Genomic DNA, 20,109 nt, shown 5'->3' with positions numbered 1-20,109 from the left:
GCTATAATCACCATTGATGAATATCGGAATACATGAACTTCATCTTGGATGACATCATAAACTCAAAACTCATTAAAATCAAATTCCATTATAAATACAATATATTTAATCGCAACTTAGATATTAGCCCTACGATCTACAAAACAACAACAAAAGGACCTATCGTGGCGTGGTCAACGCCTGATGAACAGTCTGCTGGAGCAACTGCATCTTGTGGTTGGCAGCCACCTTGCTGAATGTGCCGAGCAGCGTCTGGATGTCCTTCCCGCTGATGAGGGGCACAAAGTTGCCAGCGCAGGTGCAGAACTCTGCCAGATTCTCGCGCTTAATCTCGCTGCAGCGCGAACAGCTCAGATCCTGCAGCACATAGGACATCATCTTGCGCTGCAGGGCATCCAGCATCCTCATCTCGATCTCCTCGTTATCATAGGCCACATAGCACTGGGCACACAGCCAAACGGGTCTGAAAAATCCAACATTAATCACTTATTTGTGGTAAATTATGTGTACTGGTTTGTGTACTCACACTCCATCTTTCATGGCGCGATGCTTGTCCTTGCAGAGATCCAGATCTCTGCAGTGATTACACGCTTTGCAGATGACCTCGTTGATGATGTGACTGTCGCAGGGATCCTCCCACTCAGCCAAGTCCGAGAACTCGCCAATCCCCACCAGACGCAGCATATTTCGGCGCAACTCGTTGATCTGCTCCGCCAGCGTCTTGTCCACACTCAACGCCTTGATCAGAGTGCGGATAAGTTCTAGGCCCGGGCTGGGCTTTCCCTTGCCGTAGTTCTTGTGCAGCTTAAGGATAAAATCGAACGCGCAGTGTGAGATGTCCTTGATGGCCTGCTCGGTGGTCTTCTTTTCTGCCAAAGATTGCATGAACAGCGTCAGCAGGGATTCAAACTTTTCGCGGCACTCGTTTTCATCGGGCAGGTGTTCGCCAATTGTCCAGTTGAGCTCCAGGGACAACTCATCCTCCTGATCCTGCTCAGCCTCGTTGCCCTCCACCGAATCTCGGATTTCCGCATCCTCTTCTTCATCCTCCTCGTCGTCTTGGTTGCGTTCTGAATCTCGTATCATGGTTGTGGAAACTATTGACGACACTGTCTCATCGATTCCCTTTGGTAGCTTTCCCCTGATTCCCGAGAAATTTGCCTGATCCATCCAGAGCATAAAGTTCCAGCATTGTTCGAAGCTCAATTGGATGGAGTGGAACATCTCCTTGTTCCTCAAGCTTTGCACAATGTAGTCCACGTAGCCAAGGCCATCGGAGACGGTTTTCTTACCCGTACTGAGGATAATCCTGTTGAAGTCCGCATAAATAATGGTGGCGCCCAATCTCTTAAACTCGGCTATAATGCGCAAGAACATCTTCCTCATCAGATTATTCAGAGATCTTCGCAAAGCAGGATCATAGAGTAGTGCATTGCTGGAGCGCACCCATCGATAGAAGTGCACGATCTGGAAGTCCGAGAAGATGTTCCTATTGATGGATACCTCTCGCAACCAACCATTCACCATGGAGCGCATGACGCGGAAGGCGGCGGAGCAGAGAGCAGTTTCATCATAACTCGGCAAGGTGGCAGCCGGAACTGTGCCAATCATCTCTTCCAGCGAGACCTGCGGCATCACATCGAAGGTAATGGCAGAGGAGGCGCCTTCCATTTCCTGAATCCTGATCGATTGGAGCAGGGCACTCACTGCCAGGCTGTCCAGAGCCAGCTCCACGCAAACATCAGGATAGAAACCGGCCTTGTTCTGCACCACACTAATGCTCTCCTCGAATTCCGCCAACAGCCGGCTGTCGTCCGCCTCCCGGCCACCCAAATCTGGCCTGGTACTCGCCGACCACCACAGCACAAAGTTGTGCCGCTGCAGCAAGCGAGCGAAGAAAAGATCCGCTCCAAACAGGACAGTATCCGGCGGCATATTGCCAATGGGCACATGGAAGTAGCGACACTGGTCCAACATCAAGTCGAGGACATTGTTCAGATTCAGGAAGTGACGTATCACTGCCCTGGAGCCCTGTCGCTGCCAATCCAGGCCAGAAAGCAAGCTAGCGTCATCGGAGATGTGAATCTGAGCCTGGGGAAACTCCAGGAGGATCGGCATGGCCAGGCTGAGTTTACGCGCCGCCAGCGCCGTTTGAAGACACAGAATGGTGGGTCCCTGATGCTCCTGTTTGTAGGTGGTCAGAGCCCGCTGTATGTGCCGGTAGATCTGTTTGACATCCACCTCAATGAGAACCTCAAAGGTGTAATCCTCCACAGGAATCTTATCCTGCTCCTCTGCCGTCAGATTCTTGAGCAGGGCCAAACGCTCGGCGGTATACAGTTGCCTCATGGTGGGCATCTGATTGGCACGCACTGTGTCCAAGGCAAAAATATATGCCTTCTTGCTGGGCATCAGGATCAGTGACCAGATCTCCTTCTTGGCTGTCGGCGTGTTATGCTGGTACAAGTAGATCTTGCGCAATCGGTTGTTGGCGCTCGCCAGATATTTGACCTGAGTCTGCGGCCGCTGCTCCAGCTGCTCGATGCTAAAGGTTTCCAGATCCTTGGTGGCCAATTGGGCCAAGCGACGTGCCTCCTCGCGCTGGACGCCGCAAATGCAGCCCATGTCCATGAGGGCGCGAAATTCCAACGTCATCTGCGTTTCGTATATGCCCTCGATGTCGGGTGTCGCCAAATCCGCCAGCATGCCCAGAGAGTTATCCCGGAAGAGCTGTTCGGGCACACTATATCGGTAGAGATTGAAAACAGGTCTGGATCGTGGCAGAACTCGGTTGACCTTGCGCCAAAGTTGACCCTCCTCTGGAGGAGCAGCACTTCGCTGATTTACATAGAAAATCCTCGGTACCGTCAGCTTGATCTTGTGCAACTCTTCGCCGATTAAGGCCCACACTGTGAAGTGGCCCAGGTCATCGACGGGTACCAATTGCACGATCTGCCACGGCTGGTCCAACAGGGTGCGTTGTGCACGTCTAAGGAATCCGCCTAGTGTAGCTGTGGATCCTGTGGCCCTGACCACCGGCGGATCCTCGCCTCGAGTTCGTTTGCTCGCCTGGCGATTACGCTGGCGCTGATCCTGCTGCCATTTCCATTTCTTCTTCTGAAATCTCACCCACTCCACGATGGTCTTTCTGGTTTCTCCGATGGGCGGTGGAGCGCCTAAGGCCTGGCGCCAAGTCGTGGCCTGTGGCTGTGCCTCCTCCTCATCTTCCTCCTCCAGCTGGACCCTCTTTCTCTTGGTGACTATCGGACAACCTGCAGCACCCTCTCCACCATCTTTGCCAGCCAAATCTTCCATATCCGCCAGCTTGTCCTCCTCTGTAGCCAGAGGTTTCGGCTTGGGTCTGCTGGTGAACATCTCATTGATGCGACGCTGCTTTAGCACATCGTTCTTCTCCAGCATTTTCTTGTGCAACCAATCCGGATGCTGGACTCTGGGCACAGGATTGGCCAGTCCCTGCAGTGCCGCCGGTATCGTGATGATCTTCTGGATGGTGCCACCCAATCTCTCTATGTAGTAGTTCCAGTCGAGCACATCGCGTATGTCCGCATCGCCCATGGTGTTGTCCTTAAGCCAGCGACGCAGGTGATGACGCCTCACACTTGGTTCGGATTGGAAAATGGCCAAGGGAATAGCTCTCTCGGTGACGGGTGCTCCTTCCGGTTTCTTCGAAATAATGTACTTACAAGCCAGACCCGCATCCTTGACCATCTGTTCGCCCAGGAACTCAGCCAATCGCTTGGCCGTGGAGATGGACGTACTCTTTTGGGCGCCATACTCCTCAAGCTTCTTGGACATGCTCTTGTTCTCCGAAATAAGTTCGAATAGCTCCGAGTCGGGCAGATTTGATCCTCTGCTGTAGAGTACATCCAGCCAGTAATCCGCCACCTTGGCCACGGATGCATAGCATTCCTCAAGTGTGCTGCCAGCGAGGAAAGCTTCGAAGACGGAACTCTGGAAATTTTTGATCAGCTGCAGTTCACCGCGTCGCTTCACCTCGAATCCCTTGAGCTCCGCCAGTGAGCCATCGAAATTAAAGACGGCATATCTTTTCTTTAGCTTCTTGCCCTCCTCTTTGGCAGCGGGTAATACCATGGCAAGGTAGGGTCCATCCACCTCAAAGAATATAGAGTTCTCATCTCGAATATCGTACATGGGTAGATTATTCTCCTTATCCTTCCTCAACTCGTGGTACTGATCGTTGGTAAAATGATCTTTAACCATAGTGTTTAGCACAGCATTCGGATATGATATGTTGATCTTCTTTTTCTTCTCATGGCTCGTGTGAATGGTAAACTCCTGCGGAAAAGAGCCAGGCAATATGCACCAAATACCATCAGTGTCCAATTCGAGTGGTCGGCCAACTCGCTCGATGATTTCCCTCGCCTTGGTGATGATATTCGAGCCAGTGAGGCACACAATGCCGGCCATAGGCATGGAATGCCAACGGGCTCCTCTCCTCATCACGTAGCCATAGAAGGAGTTCAGGATGCACTTGTGGGCCAACTGCAGGGAATCGTAGAGCACCTCCCTGCCCTTGGCTGCCTTGATCTCTGCCGCGTCCCCCGAAGCCACAGCAGCATTCACCGATGCTTTTGCCACTTTGGTTAGTCCTTTGTACTCGTAGCGACGATCGCGGAAAGCTCGCACCGTGTCCACATAGAAGCTGTTCTCCTTCTGGCAGATGGTCGAAGTGCGCGTTTCCAATTTGGTTAGCTTGGTCTTCTTGTAAGCCTTGCGGCAGTAATCCGTGAGACGTTTCTTCTCGTACGCCGCCTGATCCTCTTTGGAGAGCTCGTGAAAGGCACGCTGTGGTCCGCCAGGGAAAAGGGGTGGAAACTTCTCAGTCTCCAGCTGCTGCTGAATGCGCTGAAACTCGTTCCTGGAGGCGGGCAACATCTCGCCGCGCCACAGCCAGTCCATTGAACGTTTGCACCGAACTCCTGGCTTGTTGAAGTCACAGGCGGCACAATCTAGGTCACTAACCATGGCCGATGGCTGCAGGCGATTGGTCAAGATTATATTGGGGTACATGGCACCCACATCCAAGTGATAGATGACCGGCTGCTCCAATCGATTGGGTATATCATGCAGACCCTGTAGCCCCTGCACAATCTCCTGCCGCACTTCATCCAGATTCAAGACCTTCTCGAGCGGAATGCCCTCCTCCACTTCGATAGCATGTCGCAGCACCGCATCCACCTGCTCCTGCAGTTGCTTAACCATAGCAGGATCTAGACGAAAACGGCATGGTATGTCCGCCCGGAACACACCCGATTCCAGAGCCTCCACATGGCCACCCACATAGGTTTCCGAATCCAGGACGTGTCCCTCGTTGGAGAGCTTGTTCAGCTCACTCTGATGCTTGTTGGGATAGACAATCTGGGCGTGGTAAGCCTCCACCATCAGCAACGTTTCACAGAGTGTGCCGGAACCCTTTCTTAGGATCTCATCGGGTTCCATGGGAATAATCGTATTCAGGGCGAAGATAAATGGATGCACGTACTTCATGTACAGATAGTATGTGGCCACCGCATCGGATACAGAGTAATTGGCCAGCACTTGGGGCTGCTCCACGGCCATGCGGCACATGTCCTCCGGATCCAGTTCCACAGGATCATATCGTAATTTAGCCTTGGCCACCGCCTTTAAGCCTTGAGATCCAACGGGCAAATATGAATCTCGCTTCACCCAACAAAGGCAATCCATGTGTATGGCGGGACGACTTAGGTAGTTGCCATCCCGGAGCTTGGAGAAGCCAATTTCTTGCTTCATGTCCAGATCGTAAGCTGCAGCACGCGTCTCCACAAAGGGCCAGTCGAAGAAGTCGCCGTTGTATGTAACAATGATGTGGGGACGCACCTCCATGATGTGATCGAAGAAGCGCTGGAGCAGCTGCATCTCGTTCTCTTCGTTGAATACAATAAAGTTGCCCTCGAATTCCGGCTTGGGAGTGTACTCAAAATCGTCCACATTGGAAGATATAATCTCGCGGTTGGTTATCAAATAACCCTGACCATCGATCATGTACGAGATCATCATAACCTGATCCGTCTGGGCATCGGGAAACTTAAGGGGCAGCTTAGTGGTTTCTATATCGAAGGCCAGGACAACTGGTTCGGGTCTGTCCAGAATATCCGGTCTGCAGGTTATGGTGGGCATTTCCACGCCACTTCTGCATCTGATATTGTACCACTGTCCACAGAAGATGCGCAGATCGATGGACACTCTGACGTGGTAGGGCACATCGTGCTCCCTGATGTCCACTATGCAATCCATATAATCCTGCTGCCTCTTGCCCAATGTGGCATCCTCGGAACCAGCGGAGGATTGGGCCAGCGAGGTGGCCAGCATTTGCATGTAGTATGTGTTGGATTTCTGCCGCTCCTGATTTCTCTTCACAGCGGACATGAGTTCCCTTCTAACCTTGGTCATGGCTGTCTGATTGAGAAACGATAGCTTAATGTACTGCTGCTGCAAGCCGGATAGATGATTAGGCAGATCCAAATCCTCCTTGGTAATGTGCTCCAGTGCGGAAATCTGGCCGGAATACTTGCGACCCAGAAAACGCGCCACTTCCAGATGCATATTGTCCTCCGGTCGAATGAGCAAATACGGCTGATAGGCCACCGTGCATTTGAAGCGGGAACCATCCATTTGGATGAAGAACAGGTCCAAGGCAGCTATCAGTCTTCTGTCCTCATCCAAAACCTCGTTCTGCGATGGGCATAGTCATTATTGGACATGTTATTCTGGGTTTTGTGGACTCCCTAACTTACCGAATGCATGTTGATGAGGTAGCCCGTCCGCTCCTGGCTGTCCTTAACCCGATCGAAGCCATATTTCGAGTCGATTTTGTCGTTCTCCCGGGATTGACGATAACCCGCCTCATTGAAGAAGTCGTCCCTGTGATTGCAATTTGGAATTTCCTTGTTTAGCGTGAAATCCATGAACTTTGACCACTCACCCCTCTGTGCGATTCTCGCTGACGAATTTACCCGTATTCTGCAGCACTTTGCCTTTGCCGGAGTCTGCCATTTCCGTACTGTTTAGCAGAAATAAAATAAATAAATGTAAATAACTTGTTGCCGCCAAAAATCTGCAACGTCTCAGAAATGTGCTAACGCGTTGCGGAGAATGCTGGCATTTAGCTGTTGCACAGCACTGGAAAGTGACACGTTTGGCGCCAATTTTAAAATGTTGCATAAATAAAGCAAGAAAATGATTAAATGATTTAAAGATTTTAAGTTATGAATGCAATGAGAAATTGCTAAAATACATTGCTAAAATCTGATGAAATCATAAAATATAATATTTATGTTTATTTCATCACAGCTTGACCATTTTAGCTATAATTTCCGTCTAATGGGCATTAAATGCCCTATTTGTTGTCACTTTAGGGACAGCTGCTGGCCACTTGAGTCGGCCTGTTGGCCATGTGTGCGCAGTGCGCATTTCCCACTGCTGAAATGTGAACTTTTTTCTACTAGTTCTCCGCTGCAATGGCATCATGCAGTCACGCACACAGGCGCATTCATTCATAAAAATCCGGCTCACCTACACGAGTTGTAAGATTCCAGCGCAGAGGAGCGACAGAGTGAGAGAGAGAGAGGGAGAGCGGCGCGCATGCGCTCTGTGAGTTCTTTTTTTCGCTTGCTGCACTTGTCGCCCCCCTTTTATGTTTTTCAGTTTTACCTCTGCGGCAGCAATTAAGTTGCAGCAGAGGTTGACAATCAGCCATATTTTTATTGCACGTGTTTCGTTATGCAAGGCTGGTTAAGTTTTTTTTTATGTGTATGCACATATACTCTCCCTTTGGCCGGGAAAATCGGGAACGCCATCAAGTTTTGTTATCCCGAATCTTATTGCCCTTTTTCTGGGTGCAGCTGGCCATTTGGCTGCCGCCCCTGCACTTGCATTCACTTATGCTGTGTAATTTGTAATTTATGCGAAATGCGTTGCCGGAATATAAAAACATTGCAGTCGTTTCAGTTCCATATCGCCGCTCTCTGTCGCACCCACTCTCCGCACACATAAACCTGTTTGTGTTTTTGATTTGTGCGAAAGAGAGGGTGAGAGAGAGCCTTTCGAACGCACAGTGGTTGTCATGGTCACGGTGGGAAAATATCGCCCTTAACTTTTTTTGGGGGGGTCCAAAGGTATTTTCCCAAGCTGCAGCTTTCTCACATTGTGTACAAGCTTTAATGATAATACTAATAATAATTTAATAATCTAATCTCATTTGTCGAAATTTTCGAATTTTCATAAAATCATAAATTATGTATTATTATTTTGACCAATTAACTTTATTTCTCAAAAAACATAGATTTTTATAAAATCCAGAATATAAATAAATAAATTTCGATCAGTGTACACAATTGAAAGACTGAGTTTGCCAAATTTGAAATTATTTGTCTTTATTATTCCGCCCCCTTTGCATACTTAATATTTCAAATATACTAGTGTTTTTGCGCACTGTTTAAATGCTTGCCAAAAACGATCGCCCGCACACACACTTATACACACCCACACACTCTCTCGCATATTCGCACTTACACTGAGTTCTGAGCAAGCAGATTTTTTTTTATATATTGTTGCTATTTTTTTGTCGCTGCAAACACTTTGTTTTTGCTGCTCAAAATATGTAATTCTGATTTCCATTTTTTTCTTGCGCTCATGATGCACGCTCTAGTGCGAGTGCGAAAGAGATGGCGAGATTGAGGATCGCCCACGCCTTTTCGTTTTCATTCCAGCGATCAAGTCAAATAGCGAATAATGTTTATAAGTCAGATTGATATAACTCTCGATTTTCATATTATTTGCGATTTTTGTTATCACTTGCCAGAGCAACACAAAAAAAAATATTAATCTTAGCTGCGGAGAGAAAGAGAGAGAGAGAAGGAGAGAGAAGGTGCGTCGGCGTTGGCGTCAGCGCTGCGTCTGCGTCAACGTCGGCGTCGCTGCCGCCTGTTGCCAGTCGGTCAGTCTGTTTTTGTCTTTCTTTCGGGAAGCGTGCACTTGCGCTACGGTAAATTCGATTTGAATGAATTAAACGAATCAAATAACAAATAAATAACAAATGCAAAACACTTTGCAAGCCAAGCAAAAACCCAGTGTGTAAGTGAGTGAGTGCAATAGCGAAACATCAAAAGATCTGCGCGCGCAATATACAGCAAAGTAAAGAAGGCAAACAGCAACAACTAAAAAAAAAAAAAAAAACACGGTTCAGAAACAGAGCAAACCAATTTCTATATACGAAATCCATCATAAAACCACAAAAATCTCCTCAAACATCGCGTGAGTGCCTGTGTGTGTGTGTGTGTGCGCGCGCGTGTGTGTGTGTTTGCCAGCGATCCGTCGGCCTTTTTTCGGTTTGTTTCTTTTCGCGTCTTATAAGCCGAGCTAAACCGAATCCCCGATTTCTTCTCGAGTTGTTCCTTTCGGTTTTTCGTTTGTCTTTGTGCCCGGCACGTAATCCCTCTCTCTCTCCCCCTAATCAACCTGCTGATCCCACCGGAGGGTTAAAACACACACATATATACATATATACGTACGGCGAGATAGAGAGAGAGAACGAGCGAGAGATAGTCATCGGTGCTGCGGAGTCCATCAAGATTGTGCGCCTAATTTGAAGCTGTAATTAATTTGGATACCCTAATAAAAAGCCAACCGAAAGACGGTCTTTAGAATCCAGAACCCACAAACCAAAAATCAAGAGCCCAGTAGCCCCCGCCTTCTTGTTCACGAAGGGGCGCTATTTTATTGCCCCGCACCGGTAAGCAAAGTGAAGTGTTGAAAAACAGTAGTTCAAGTATTAGTTTTTGTTATTTTCCCTACACTAGGAACAAAAAACCAAACTAAAATGGAATTTAAAACAAATATCAAACCATATATCTCTTAATTGTTGCATTATAATAACCATTGTTCTGAGATATAGTTTTGAAATAGAACTTTTAAATCATATTTATCTTAAAAACATGAAGCATTTAATTAATTATAGAGTCATGCCTCTTTCTTCCGAGTGTATGTAAACCCTTTTTGTGTTGGTGTTGCCTGTTTTCTTGAATGAATCTAGGAGAAAACTGGTTTGGCTACCGCTCGGTAGATCCGCCGATCTCGCGATCTCGCCTCGATTCAGGATTGCTGCCTCTATAAACTCGTTGTTGGCCAGGCCAACAGAATTTGAATTGGTTTTCTACTTGGCATCATAGCCAAGCTAGTTAGCCGCCAGTGTGCGTGAGTGTGTGCCTGTGTGTGTGTGGGGCACTTCCACAACCCTTGTGGGAAACACGCTCGAAATTACTACTGTTCCTTTTACAGCTTCCGGTGCCGCAAATGAGCTTCGCCTGCCCCTCGATCGCGTTTCGGGCCATCGATCCAAGGGGTTTGGTAATCGAGAATGTGTGAACGGTTTTTGGTTAGGGCCAAGAATCTAGCACAGCGATCGCATTCGACAATTAAGTATCAATAAAACTGATACCGGAGTGCTACTCTTTTGACCTTTCAGGTTTAAAGTATGTATAATTGGGGCTTTCCTGTCTGCACTTTGGGTTACCTGAAAGGGTTTCAAAAGGATCTTACAATTTGGAATGTAAATAAAAGTAATTATAAAAAGAAAAAAGATCAAAGGACAGTTAAAGACTTAACCGATATTACATTTAAATACAAAATTGATACCATTACAATATACTGTTCAATAAGATTTAGCTTAGATCAATTATGATTATTCGTATGATTATCTAAAACTTGTCTTACGTCCTTATCGCAATCTTAAAGCCAATAAACGATAATTTAAAGAGTTACGATCATTGAACTACTCTAAAGATATGTTTAAATTCCCTCGGGGTATTTAAAAATACCAATTTGCGAGCAAAATACACAAGGGAATGATAAGAAATTATTGCCATAATCGCTAATTTGATGTGTGACGATCGTTGGATCATAATTGAGCCCAGCTACCGCCACCCGATCCCGCCCGTCTCCCTCTCCCTTTCCCTCCTCGAGCGTCTGCCCCCTAAATGAAAGACCAGTTCAAGATCCTTTTCCATAAATACCCACAGACAATTACAGTTCAGTGGATGTTCGTCGGGCTGGTTCGTTGCCCCATGCCACGTTAAACTCGGATTCTGTGCCCCGGACCGATGCTAAAAGTATCAACCTGCTGCAGACAGGCCGAGATCAAGATCGATCCCATGACAAGACAAGACGACACACTCGCACAGATACGCCACACACACAGATACTTCGCACACACACACACAGATACTTCGACTGTTCTGCGACAGATAGAACACATGTGCACAGGCAGGCATCCCGAGGATCATCAGCGGATCGGAGATCCCTTCTCTCCTTCCAGCGCGAGGAGAAAAGGGCCAGGCGCTGGGAAAGAAAAGAGCAGCGACTAAATGTGTATTATACCGTTACGTACACACCGAAAAATTGCACCCCTATTTGTTGCCGCCGCTGGTGTTGTAGTTGTTGTTGTTGCTGTTGTCGTCTGGTCGAGGAGTGCGCACCATATCAAAAGATCATATTCGTTTACAATCTGTTCTTGAAGCATCTGCTGCACCCAGACTCTCCTCCAGACCTCAAAAACTCGGACTCCCAGGCATCTTCTACTCCTTTGGTCCACTTACTATGGGCCAACCCAAAAAATTTTGCTCTTTTCCAGGGAAAACATATGCTCCGATTTTCGTTTCGATTCGATTCGTGTGGTTTTTTGTTTTCGCCCTCGCTCTCCCTCATATGTATATATATAATATTTTATTTTATTTTTTCTTTTTTTGTTCGGTTATCTACGTGTCGGGGCGATAAGGTTTTTTGTTCAGATAGTTTTAGCGATTGCGACTCGTTTTTGGCACCCTGCCGAATGATTTTTTTGGTGCTCGCAATGCTGCGATTCGAAAGCGGTTTTTGAAAGATGTGCCACTTTCAAACTTACTCGCTTGTTTCAATATTATTTAGAGTCGAGTAGGGCAACTCGATTTTTCCTCTGCGCTTATCTGCATTTAAGGAATTTATTTTGATATGAAAGATTTGTTAAGTTTTCTTTTTTTTTTTTAAATATTTTTGGAGTTGATAAGAACAATTGTCAAGTTACTTTTAATTGATTGACTAAATAAACCCAAATTAATCTCTGCCACAAAATGTTATTCCCCCTGGCTTGTTTACTTAGTTAATCTACGTAGTATGTGCTTTTACGATCATTGTAATTGCTGCGACGATCGCCTATTTTTCTTCGGAAAATAAACTAATTTCATTCACAATTATGTTAGCTAACTTTTTATAGCCAAATTTTGAGTGACTCTTGGAACTGAAATGTTCGCATTTGCCTTTTGCCAAAGCCAGAAATCAATTGGACTTGCCAAAAGTTGCCAATTATCTTGGCCACTTTTATGCGTCAATGAATTATTTTCGTGTGAAAAGTGCACTCAGTACTGCTGGCATATACAAAATCATATGCAGTCGCGATCTATATATATATCCCACAGCTGAAAATGCATATAGATTGTGTGCAGATTTAGTAATGCTGCTGTGGTTTCTGTTATTGCTGTTCTACATTGAATTGATTGCACTTGGGGCGGCCAGAAAAACTAGGAGGCGCGTAATAAATCAACTTTTTGTGGACTGCATTCGCTGATTTTTATTATCCATTTAAATGTTGATTAACTTAAATTCGTTTTTAGTGCACTCACTTTACAATCATTCATATATATGTATATATTTATACATATATCTGGTTCTTGTGAACGTGAATACATAACTGGCCCAGCTGGGCGTTTCAGTTGATCGGCAACGACCACGGTCGAAAATCAGCAAATCAAATCGAAATTGATTTCGCAACAGCCCGAGCTGAAATTTATGCAACGGTTTTTCATGACGATATTGGCCTAGGCAACGGGGTATTCCTTTATGCAAATCAAAATCATTTTGTTATTCATTTCATTACTCAAAGAAATCAAATCAAATGCGATATAACCGCCATTATCATTTGAAAAATCCCCCAAGAGCTTTTGTTAAATATATATGCGTACTTCCCCCTTTTCCATTTGTTATTTTTGGTTCAGTTAGATCAGCGTGAATTGCTTCGAACCATACCCACTTGTAGATACATACATATATGTATCTATGTACATATATAACGCCGATTTACATATGTATGTGTACGTACACGGCTGATAAGACGGGTAGATAACTGTTGGCCACACACTCACCGAGTGCCAAGGAACGCACGAGAGGGAGACGGACTTGGTTGGAATCGTCACCGATGCGACGACAGTGTCTACAGTATCTACACATTTGCATAACGTATCTAATTAGGCAGCCAGTGCTCAAAGATACTCCTCAGATGTAGCTTGAGATACATATGCAGTATGTATGTATATGGTGTATCTGGTGACTTGGGGGCGTTTACCGTAGCCAAGAATAGCATTTGTGTATCAAGAAGCGAATCAATCTTCTGCGATAAAAGTCGTAATACTATATATTAATACTATATACTATATACAATTATCTTATTAGCTATAACTTTGCTATATATTAAAATAATGATAATTAGGCCGGATTTGTGTAGCTAGGTGAATCTGTACTTATCAAGTTCAAGTTTCATGTTGAGTTTATTTCATGCCATTGGATAATCGCCCTTTTTTAACTTAAACATTTTGTCTTCATTTACCACTAAACAGTTTTTATCATTGAAAGTGCATTTCATGTACATAAATATGATATATTTAATGCGTAATTTCTGGACATTATCGCAAGTCTGCGTTATTTATAGTGGCTTCTGGCTGGGCAATTGTGGAAAGCCCTCATGAGAAGAGACTTTTCAGATTTCTGGAACTGCTCTTCTTTTCTCCGAGGCTTATCTCACCCACTTCCGGTGATAACATTTTCTAAGATTTATTGTTATTCGCTTTGGATTTGAATGTGGTTTGTATTCTAGTAATTTCTTTTAGTACAACGTGCAATTCAAGAAACTATGGAATATAGTTTAAGCTATAAAGACATGGACACATGGGAAACCAATGTCACTAATTGGGAAACATTCAGGGGAAGAACCGCATGCAATCCGTGTGATCTTCCTGCTCAATCTCTTTGTGGCGACACTTCAAAGTAACTTTTCGTGTTTTCTTTGAAACTAGCATCGCATCCATAGCTCCGCGATCATCAACCGCTGCTTGGCCAGGGCAAATATTTGAGAACTCCAAAGAGAACGAAACCCATTAGAAATATATATATTTAGAAAATTGAAACCCTTTGAGTTGGCTTTGGGACCTGGTACATCCTATACCATCCGCCCCATATGATGGATGCTGTGTAAACAAAATAAAAGCGTGCTCATATGCAAACTGTGCCCCGTCGGCTCCTTTTGTTGTGGTCTCTCTCGAAGGTGGCGGACTCATTTGATGTTGCCCCGTTTGTTGGTTGGCTGGTCGGTTGGGTTGTTAAGAAAAAAGTGTCATAATTTCTAGAGTCAATAGAGCTGGATTGAGCCAAGAATGAGGTGCGAACGCCAGAGTGGGAGGTGCCAACGAGGTCTAATAAAGCCAATAATTGAGCGATAATTAAAACACCTCACGCCCAGGCGCAGCAATAATTGCAGCGATTTGTTTATTATGCCAGCCAGCTAATTGTTTGCTTTATTAATTCGATTATATGTTCTCTTTTGCAGATGCCTGCGCAATATGGAATTGGCGATTTGTAAAACAGATCTGTCTGCCACGAAATTTATGCTGCCGCCCGCTTTGCCCTCCTCAGCGGCCATTGGTTCCTCGTCGGCGATCGCCTCCACGGCCTCCCATTTCCTGGATAAGGCGGCCCACGAGCTCTTCCATCTGAACGCCATCAACGGACACCTGTTCAAGTCGCCGGCCAGCAGCCATCTCAATTCGATCGGCAGTCCGTCGATACTTAGCCAACTGAACGGCATTGGCAACAGCGGCAACCATTCGGGCCAAGTTAGCACCATGAGGCTCAAGAAGAACCGCAAAGTCACCTTTCTGTCCAGCCTAGTTGAGGTGAGTCAAGGAATTTACCAATCGTATTAAATTACTTTGTTAACTAAGCAACAAGTGGGAATAAAGCTATTGCTTGCTTTAATTATAATTATATCTAAACTACTTAAACTAGGTCATCTTAACGATCACTAGAAGCCGCTTAACTGAGTTTAGGCATAAACTAGACACTTGGCTCATTCAAAACTAGGTAGCAATGACTGCACGTCGTTGATCGATGGCTGCATAAATCTATAATTTCTATATATAACTACGAATAAGTGAATTTGCTGCTGATCAAGTGATCGATAGGCTGTCCATCGTTTTCTATGCCAGTTTGACAGGCACTGCAGTGGCGGAGCTCCAATGACAGAGTGATCCCCATTGCGAATGCAGAACACGTAGATCGCATTCTAAATTTGGTAGACCAAACAAAACGCAATTATTATGTATTATGCTTTGTTGCTGGGCTTTAATTTGCAACACCCTGCTTTTCGGCGGATACTTTGCAATTAAGTATATTTTATGGAATAATCTTTCGCTGATCACTGATCATACGGTGTATATACAAGGTGAGGGTGTGCCAAATTCGTGTGCATTCCATTCGTATCTTTTGTGTTAGCCATCTTTTGTTTATTCGCCATATAGGCCATAAGCGTGCCACTTGGCTTATGGCGCATCTGCATAGACAAAAGGCCTGATCAAAATTTGTATTTTCTGGGTAACGCCTTAAAATGTAGGGACCTCAATGCGAAGACGACCAAAGAAAGTGAAACAGGCAACAATGGGTTCCAAGATCGTAGGGCTTCCCTTTATAACAGGCATCTTGTTCTTAAAAAAAAAAAGAATATCCTTTGTGATAGATACCCTTCAAATTCATTAAAATATTAAATTATTAAACTGGTTGTATATAGATTATTTCTAAGTAATTTAAGTTGTTTGCTTCTTAAGTAGGATCAGTTTTTTCATGCCTAACCAACTTTGATATAGTTAGGCGTTAACCCGTTTCCTTAAATACCAAGAGTATCCAAATCTTCGGGTATGCAAACCAGGCATTCCTTTATTTTCCCACTCCCTTGGATTCTTTGTGTCCCCAAGAAATTGACGACCGAGTGAAGGCATTTGACACATCGCCTGCGGTAAGCATATCCGTTGGCCCGACGAGCCGTTGACCACTTTCATCCGGTCTTTCGGGGCCAACAGCCTGACCCCAGCTGATCCCTGCCAGTGCCCCCCCAAAAAAAGGACATGCGCATGCGCAGTCGCTTGGAAAATGCAGCCAGGTAATCCGATCCGGAGTGTCTGGCCTTTAGAAGGAGCCAAGTTTTGGGTTTCCATCCAGTCCAGTCTGACCAGTAACTGAAGCCTTGTGGATCGTAGAGCTCCAAAAAATTGGATTCCAATTGAGTATGTGAATTCAGCTGGAATTCGCTCGGCAATTGATTACGATATTTACGGAGCATTTCGTTTGACTACTGTGACCTCCATTATCATTAATGGCGTTCCCGCAGACGAAGTAGTCCCCTCGTTTGAGCAAGTCAAACGTACAATTCAATTTATTAGAACGCGTTCAACACGATCCGATGGACCCATGGGACAACATTGGGGCAGTCCGCCGCCAGCCAGCCACTGTCAATTGCCGCAGCAATCTATGCCACGACTCTGCGCTATTGTATCTCTGATTATAATGCACACACACACACATTTTGTAATTGTAATTGGGTAAAAGTGGCTTGTTTATAAATATGTACAACACACAATCATGGATGCCTCTTGTGTTGACTGTTGCTCATTGTGCTGCAAATGGGGGTGGTGATAAAGGGGGTGGCAGGTGGAGCACACCTCTTGGGGAAAGATTTTAAAAACAAGCAAATGGCAGCGGGGGAATTGCTGTTTTGGCCAGGAAAAACAAACAAAGAAAATGAATTGAGCGTGCCTAATTTATTGCCTTCTAATTAAGAAGCAAAGTCAATCAAAGCAGCAGATCCTTACTGCAATTAGCTCAGAAATAGAAATGGAATAGAATCTATGAACCAAATAGCATTGAAAAGTAATGCAAATGGAATGCCAACAGTTGAATAACCTCTAATATGACACAATAATGTTCTACTTGTAAATATAAGTAATATAGTAACATATGATGACTTAACTATCTTTAAACAAATTAGTCAGTAAATGAATCAGCCTTGAAATATTACTTAAAATCCTAAACTAATACGAAATTATTTCATGTTGCTTGCAGTCGAAAAATATTTTCATCAAGGAGGAGCCGATCCATGGATGCAAGGATCTGTGCAGTTTGTCGGATATTTCAGATCATGAGGCCTCATTAGGTGAGTAAAAATGCATCATAACTGGATTCCCATATATAATATTATATTATATTTACTTTGGCCAAGTGCTAACCCATTTCCTATATCGGTTTCATATGGCCTCTGTGGCTCGTTTTGCTTGCTCCTTCACTTCATATTTTGTTTGTTGAATGGCATTTCGAGGTCTGGCGAGCTTTTGATAACAGATTTCCAAGAAATGGAAATAATTGAAGAGCAAAATGTTGTTGATGAGCAAATGTTCAACAATTATATAGTTGCGAAGCGTTATGGTCCTATCTTGACTCACATACGTGCTGTTTGTATATCTTATGTTATATTAGTCAGTTAGATTAGCTTTGTTTATATGTGAAGGCAGATATTCAACAGAAACGCAATTATTGGGAATTCTGCCTAGGTTCTTCCTAGCTTATTAAATTCAATAATTATTAAGGTTTATTTACTTTAAACTTACTCTTCGCAAAAAGGTGAACAATTGCATTGGAAACTTATTAAATTGTTTATAGAAGGAAAACAGAAGGATATGTGGCAGTCGTCGCAACCGATCAATATATGTTCATTTGCTTTTGCGACTTTATTATTAATTTTTTTTTTGCCTTTTGAACCGAGCGATAAAATGGCGAAAACACACTGAGCGTCGAACGAAAGAGCGGGCCAAATAATTTGGCGATAAGATAAGCGCACAAAAGCGTGTTACTGGTAAAAAAAAGCTCGAAAAGAAAAAGAAATAATGCCAAAGGAAGATATGCGATTATTATAATGTAGTCGATGAAACAAACATAATGCCCAAGCATTCGCATAGTTGGTTTAATATTTCAGTGAAAAGTCACGTCGTTTGTTTCCGGTGGGCCCAGCCCCCTGTTCCTGAACTCCCACTCCCCGATCCCCACTCCCTGATCCCCAATCCCCACCCAAATCCCCCCGGCGAAGTGCCAAGTTAACTTGCGGACACATATTCATTCAGACAGTCACTCCCTCACTTTTTCATTCACCCATTCATTCACTCAATTTGCTCCTTTAAATGCTCCAACAAATGGAAAACGAAGCGAGATCTCTGCGCGCGGAATACATTTGCATTTGAAATACTCTCAAAATATATATATCTCAAAGTATGTGCAGCGCTACCTTTTTCCCTGCTGCTGCTGCTGCTGCCGCTGTCAATCAGGCAATATGTCAGTCATTCACTCACTCACTCACTATGCCAACTCTTCGTATACGTAATGTGACAAAATATCATTGTCGTTGTTGTTGCTTCCCCCATGGCATGTGTCTAGTATACTTTATCTATTATTTCACACACAGTCTCGGGGCAGAAAGAGATTTCATGTATCGGACAACGTTTTATGGTAATTTGTTATGCATCTTTTGCCCCGTTGTTTGCGAAGCGAGAACAATGTACAGAATATGTGTTAATAATGGGAATTTCTCGGTTTTATTTTTTCGGATAGTACTTAGCTTTTGGGGTATGACGATAATAGCAGTTGGAGCTCGATGACGAAATTTAAGCCCAAGTTAAATATCTGTCTGTGGAGAACGGCATTCATTTGATTAAGATTCTTTTGGATTTTTAATCAATATTAAAAGCTGTTATTTTTGTGAATTTTCAAAGATCCATTTTGAAACAGTGTTCTATAATACTTTAATTTTGAATCTGTTTTTGCAGCACCGTTGAGCCATATTAATCTTTTAAAAATATCTCAATGCACTGCCATCTGTACAAATCGTTGGTATTCCAAACGATTTGAAAGTCGTTCAATGTTTATAAAAACAAATAATACAAATCCTCTTGGTGTTTCTTTTTTTGCCGTGGCCCAAAAAATCGAGGCAGTTACCGAAAGAAAAGGAACCCGAAAACGTAAAAAGTATTTATGTATTTATGTCTTATCGCTGCGTAGAGATCAACAAAGCGCAAACAATTTCAATGTCAACGCAAACCCAAGACTAAAGTCAGTGCCCAACTAAATATACAAATGTGTAGTGTACGAAGGGTGGACCTCAGTTCGCTGTGAGAATGGGGATTGTAAATGTGTAAGATGGTCTTTAAAATTATCACTCATACGCAGTGGTGACACGGCTAAGTTGATGCTAATAATTTAAATTATAAATACATTTAAATAAAGTATTACATTAGCATACTAAATTGAATAAGCAGCTTGACTGCGTGGGAAAAGTTTGAAAAAGCTCATACGCAGTGTGGTACTATTTGGCTTAAAAAACGTAATATATTGGGTAATTAATTTGGCAATTCAATTTAAGTTTCTGGGAAGGTCCACCCCATTGCGCCTATATAGTGGCACATACAACCCTACATCACTGTAAATGTATTTAGGCATATGTACAAATGTACATATGTATGTGGGACCCAGGCGAGTCCCTTAGCGAAAACAACTGGCAGCCTGAACTTTTCGCTCGTCGCTAGAAGATCGCGGCCATAAAATGGCAACAGAAACAAAAAATAAATATAAAATCACAAAAACTAAAACAGAAACAGAAAGGCGGAAAAAAAAAACCGGGGAAAAAAACATGCAAAAACGGCGACAACTGCGCAGATGCTGAATGGAAAATGGGGATGGCACATAAAAAAAGGGGGAACATCGCGGGCCAGAAGAAGCAGAAAAAGATCGAGAGCCAGGCACGTAAATTTAGTTTACATTATGCGAACGAAAGATACACTTAGCATAAGGATCGCGCTGAAATCTAAATGTACTAAAAATGCATAAAACCTTGGGAAATTGTTTATTAAAAATATAATAACGTAATCGTATTGT

General features: G+C 44.1%; 2 protein-coding genes across 2 annotated transcripts in view; one reads left to right on the top strand and one right to left on the bottom strand.

The window, feature by feature from the left end:
* Positions 1 to 83: 83 nt before the first annotated feature.
* On the bottom strand, positions 84 to 7,156 carry LOC6729222 (DNA polymerase epsilon catalytic subunit 1). Its single transcript, XM_016177333.2, has 4 exons — positions 6,986 to 7,156; positions 6,798 to 6,924; positions 527 to 6,735; positions 84 to 463 (listed from the first exon to the last, which is right to left on the bottom strand). The coding sequence occupies exons 1-4, from the start codon at positions 7,054 to 7,056 to the stop codon at positions 160 to 162; spliced, it is 6,711 nt and encodes a 2,236-aa protein (XP_016035876.1). The 5' UTR covers positions 7,057 to 7,156; the 3' UTR covers positions 84 to 159.
* A 1,815-nt stretch (positions 7,157 to 8,971) lies between these two features.
* The window catches only part of LOC6729221 (ETS-like protein pointed), a 54,693-nt gene continuing 43,555 nt past the window's right edge, over positions 8,972 to 20,109 (top strand). Inside the window, exons 1-3 of the mRNA XM_016174878.3 lie at positions 8,972 to 9,793; positions 14,690 to 15,035; positions 17,254 to 17,344. Of these exons, the coding sequence (XP_016035872.1) occupies positions 14,703 to 15,035; positions 17,254 to 17,344 (424 nt within the window). The 5' untranslated portion in view covers positions 8,972 to 9,793; positions 14,690 to 14,702. The remainder of the gene's footprint in view (positions 9,794 to 14,689; positions 15,036 to 17,253; positions 17,345 to 20,109) is intronic.

The sequence above is a fragment of the Drosophila simulans genome, chromosome 3R, assembly GCF_016746395.2.
Source record: "Drosophila simulans strain w501 chromosome 3R, Prin_Dsim_3.1, whole genome shotgun sequence".
NCBI lineage: Eukaryota > Metazoa > Arthropoda > Insecta > Diptera > Drosophilidae > Drosophila > Drosophila simulans.
The sequence above is the reverse complement of the archived record's forward strand: the minus strand, read 5'-3'. Positions and strand labels throughout refer to the sequence as shown.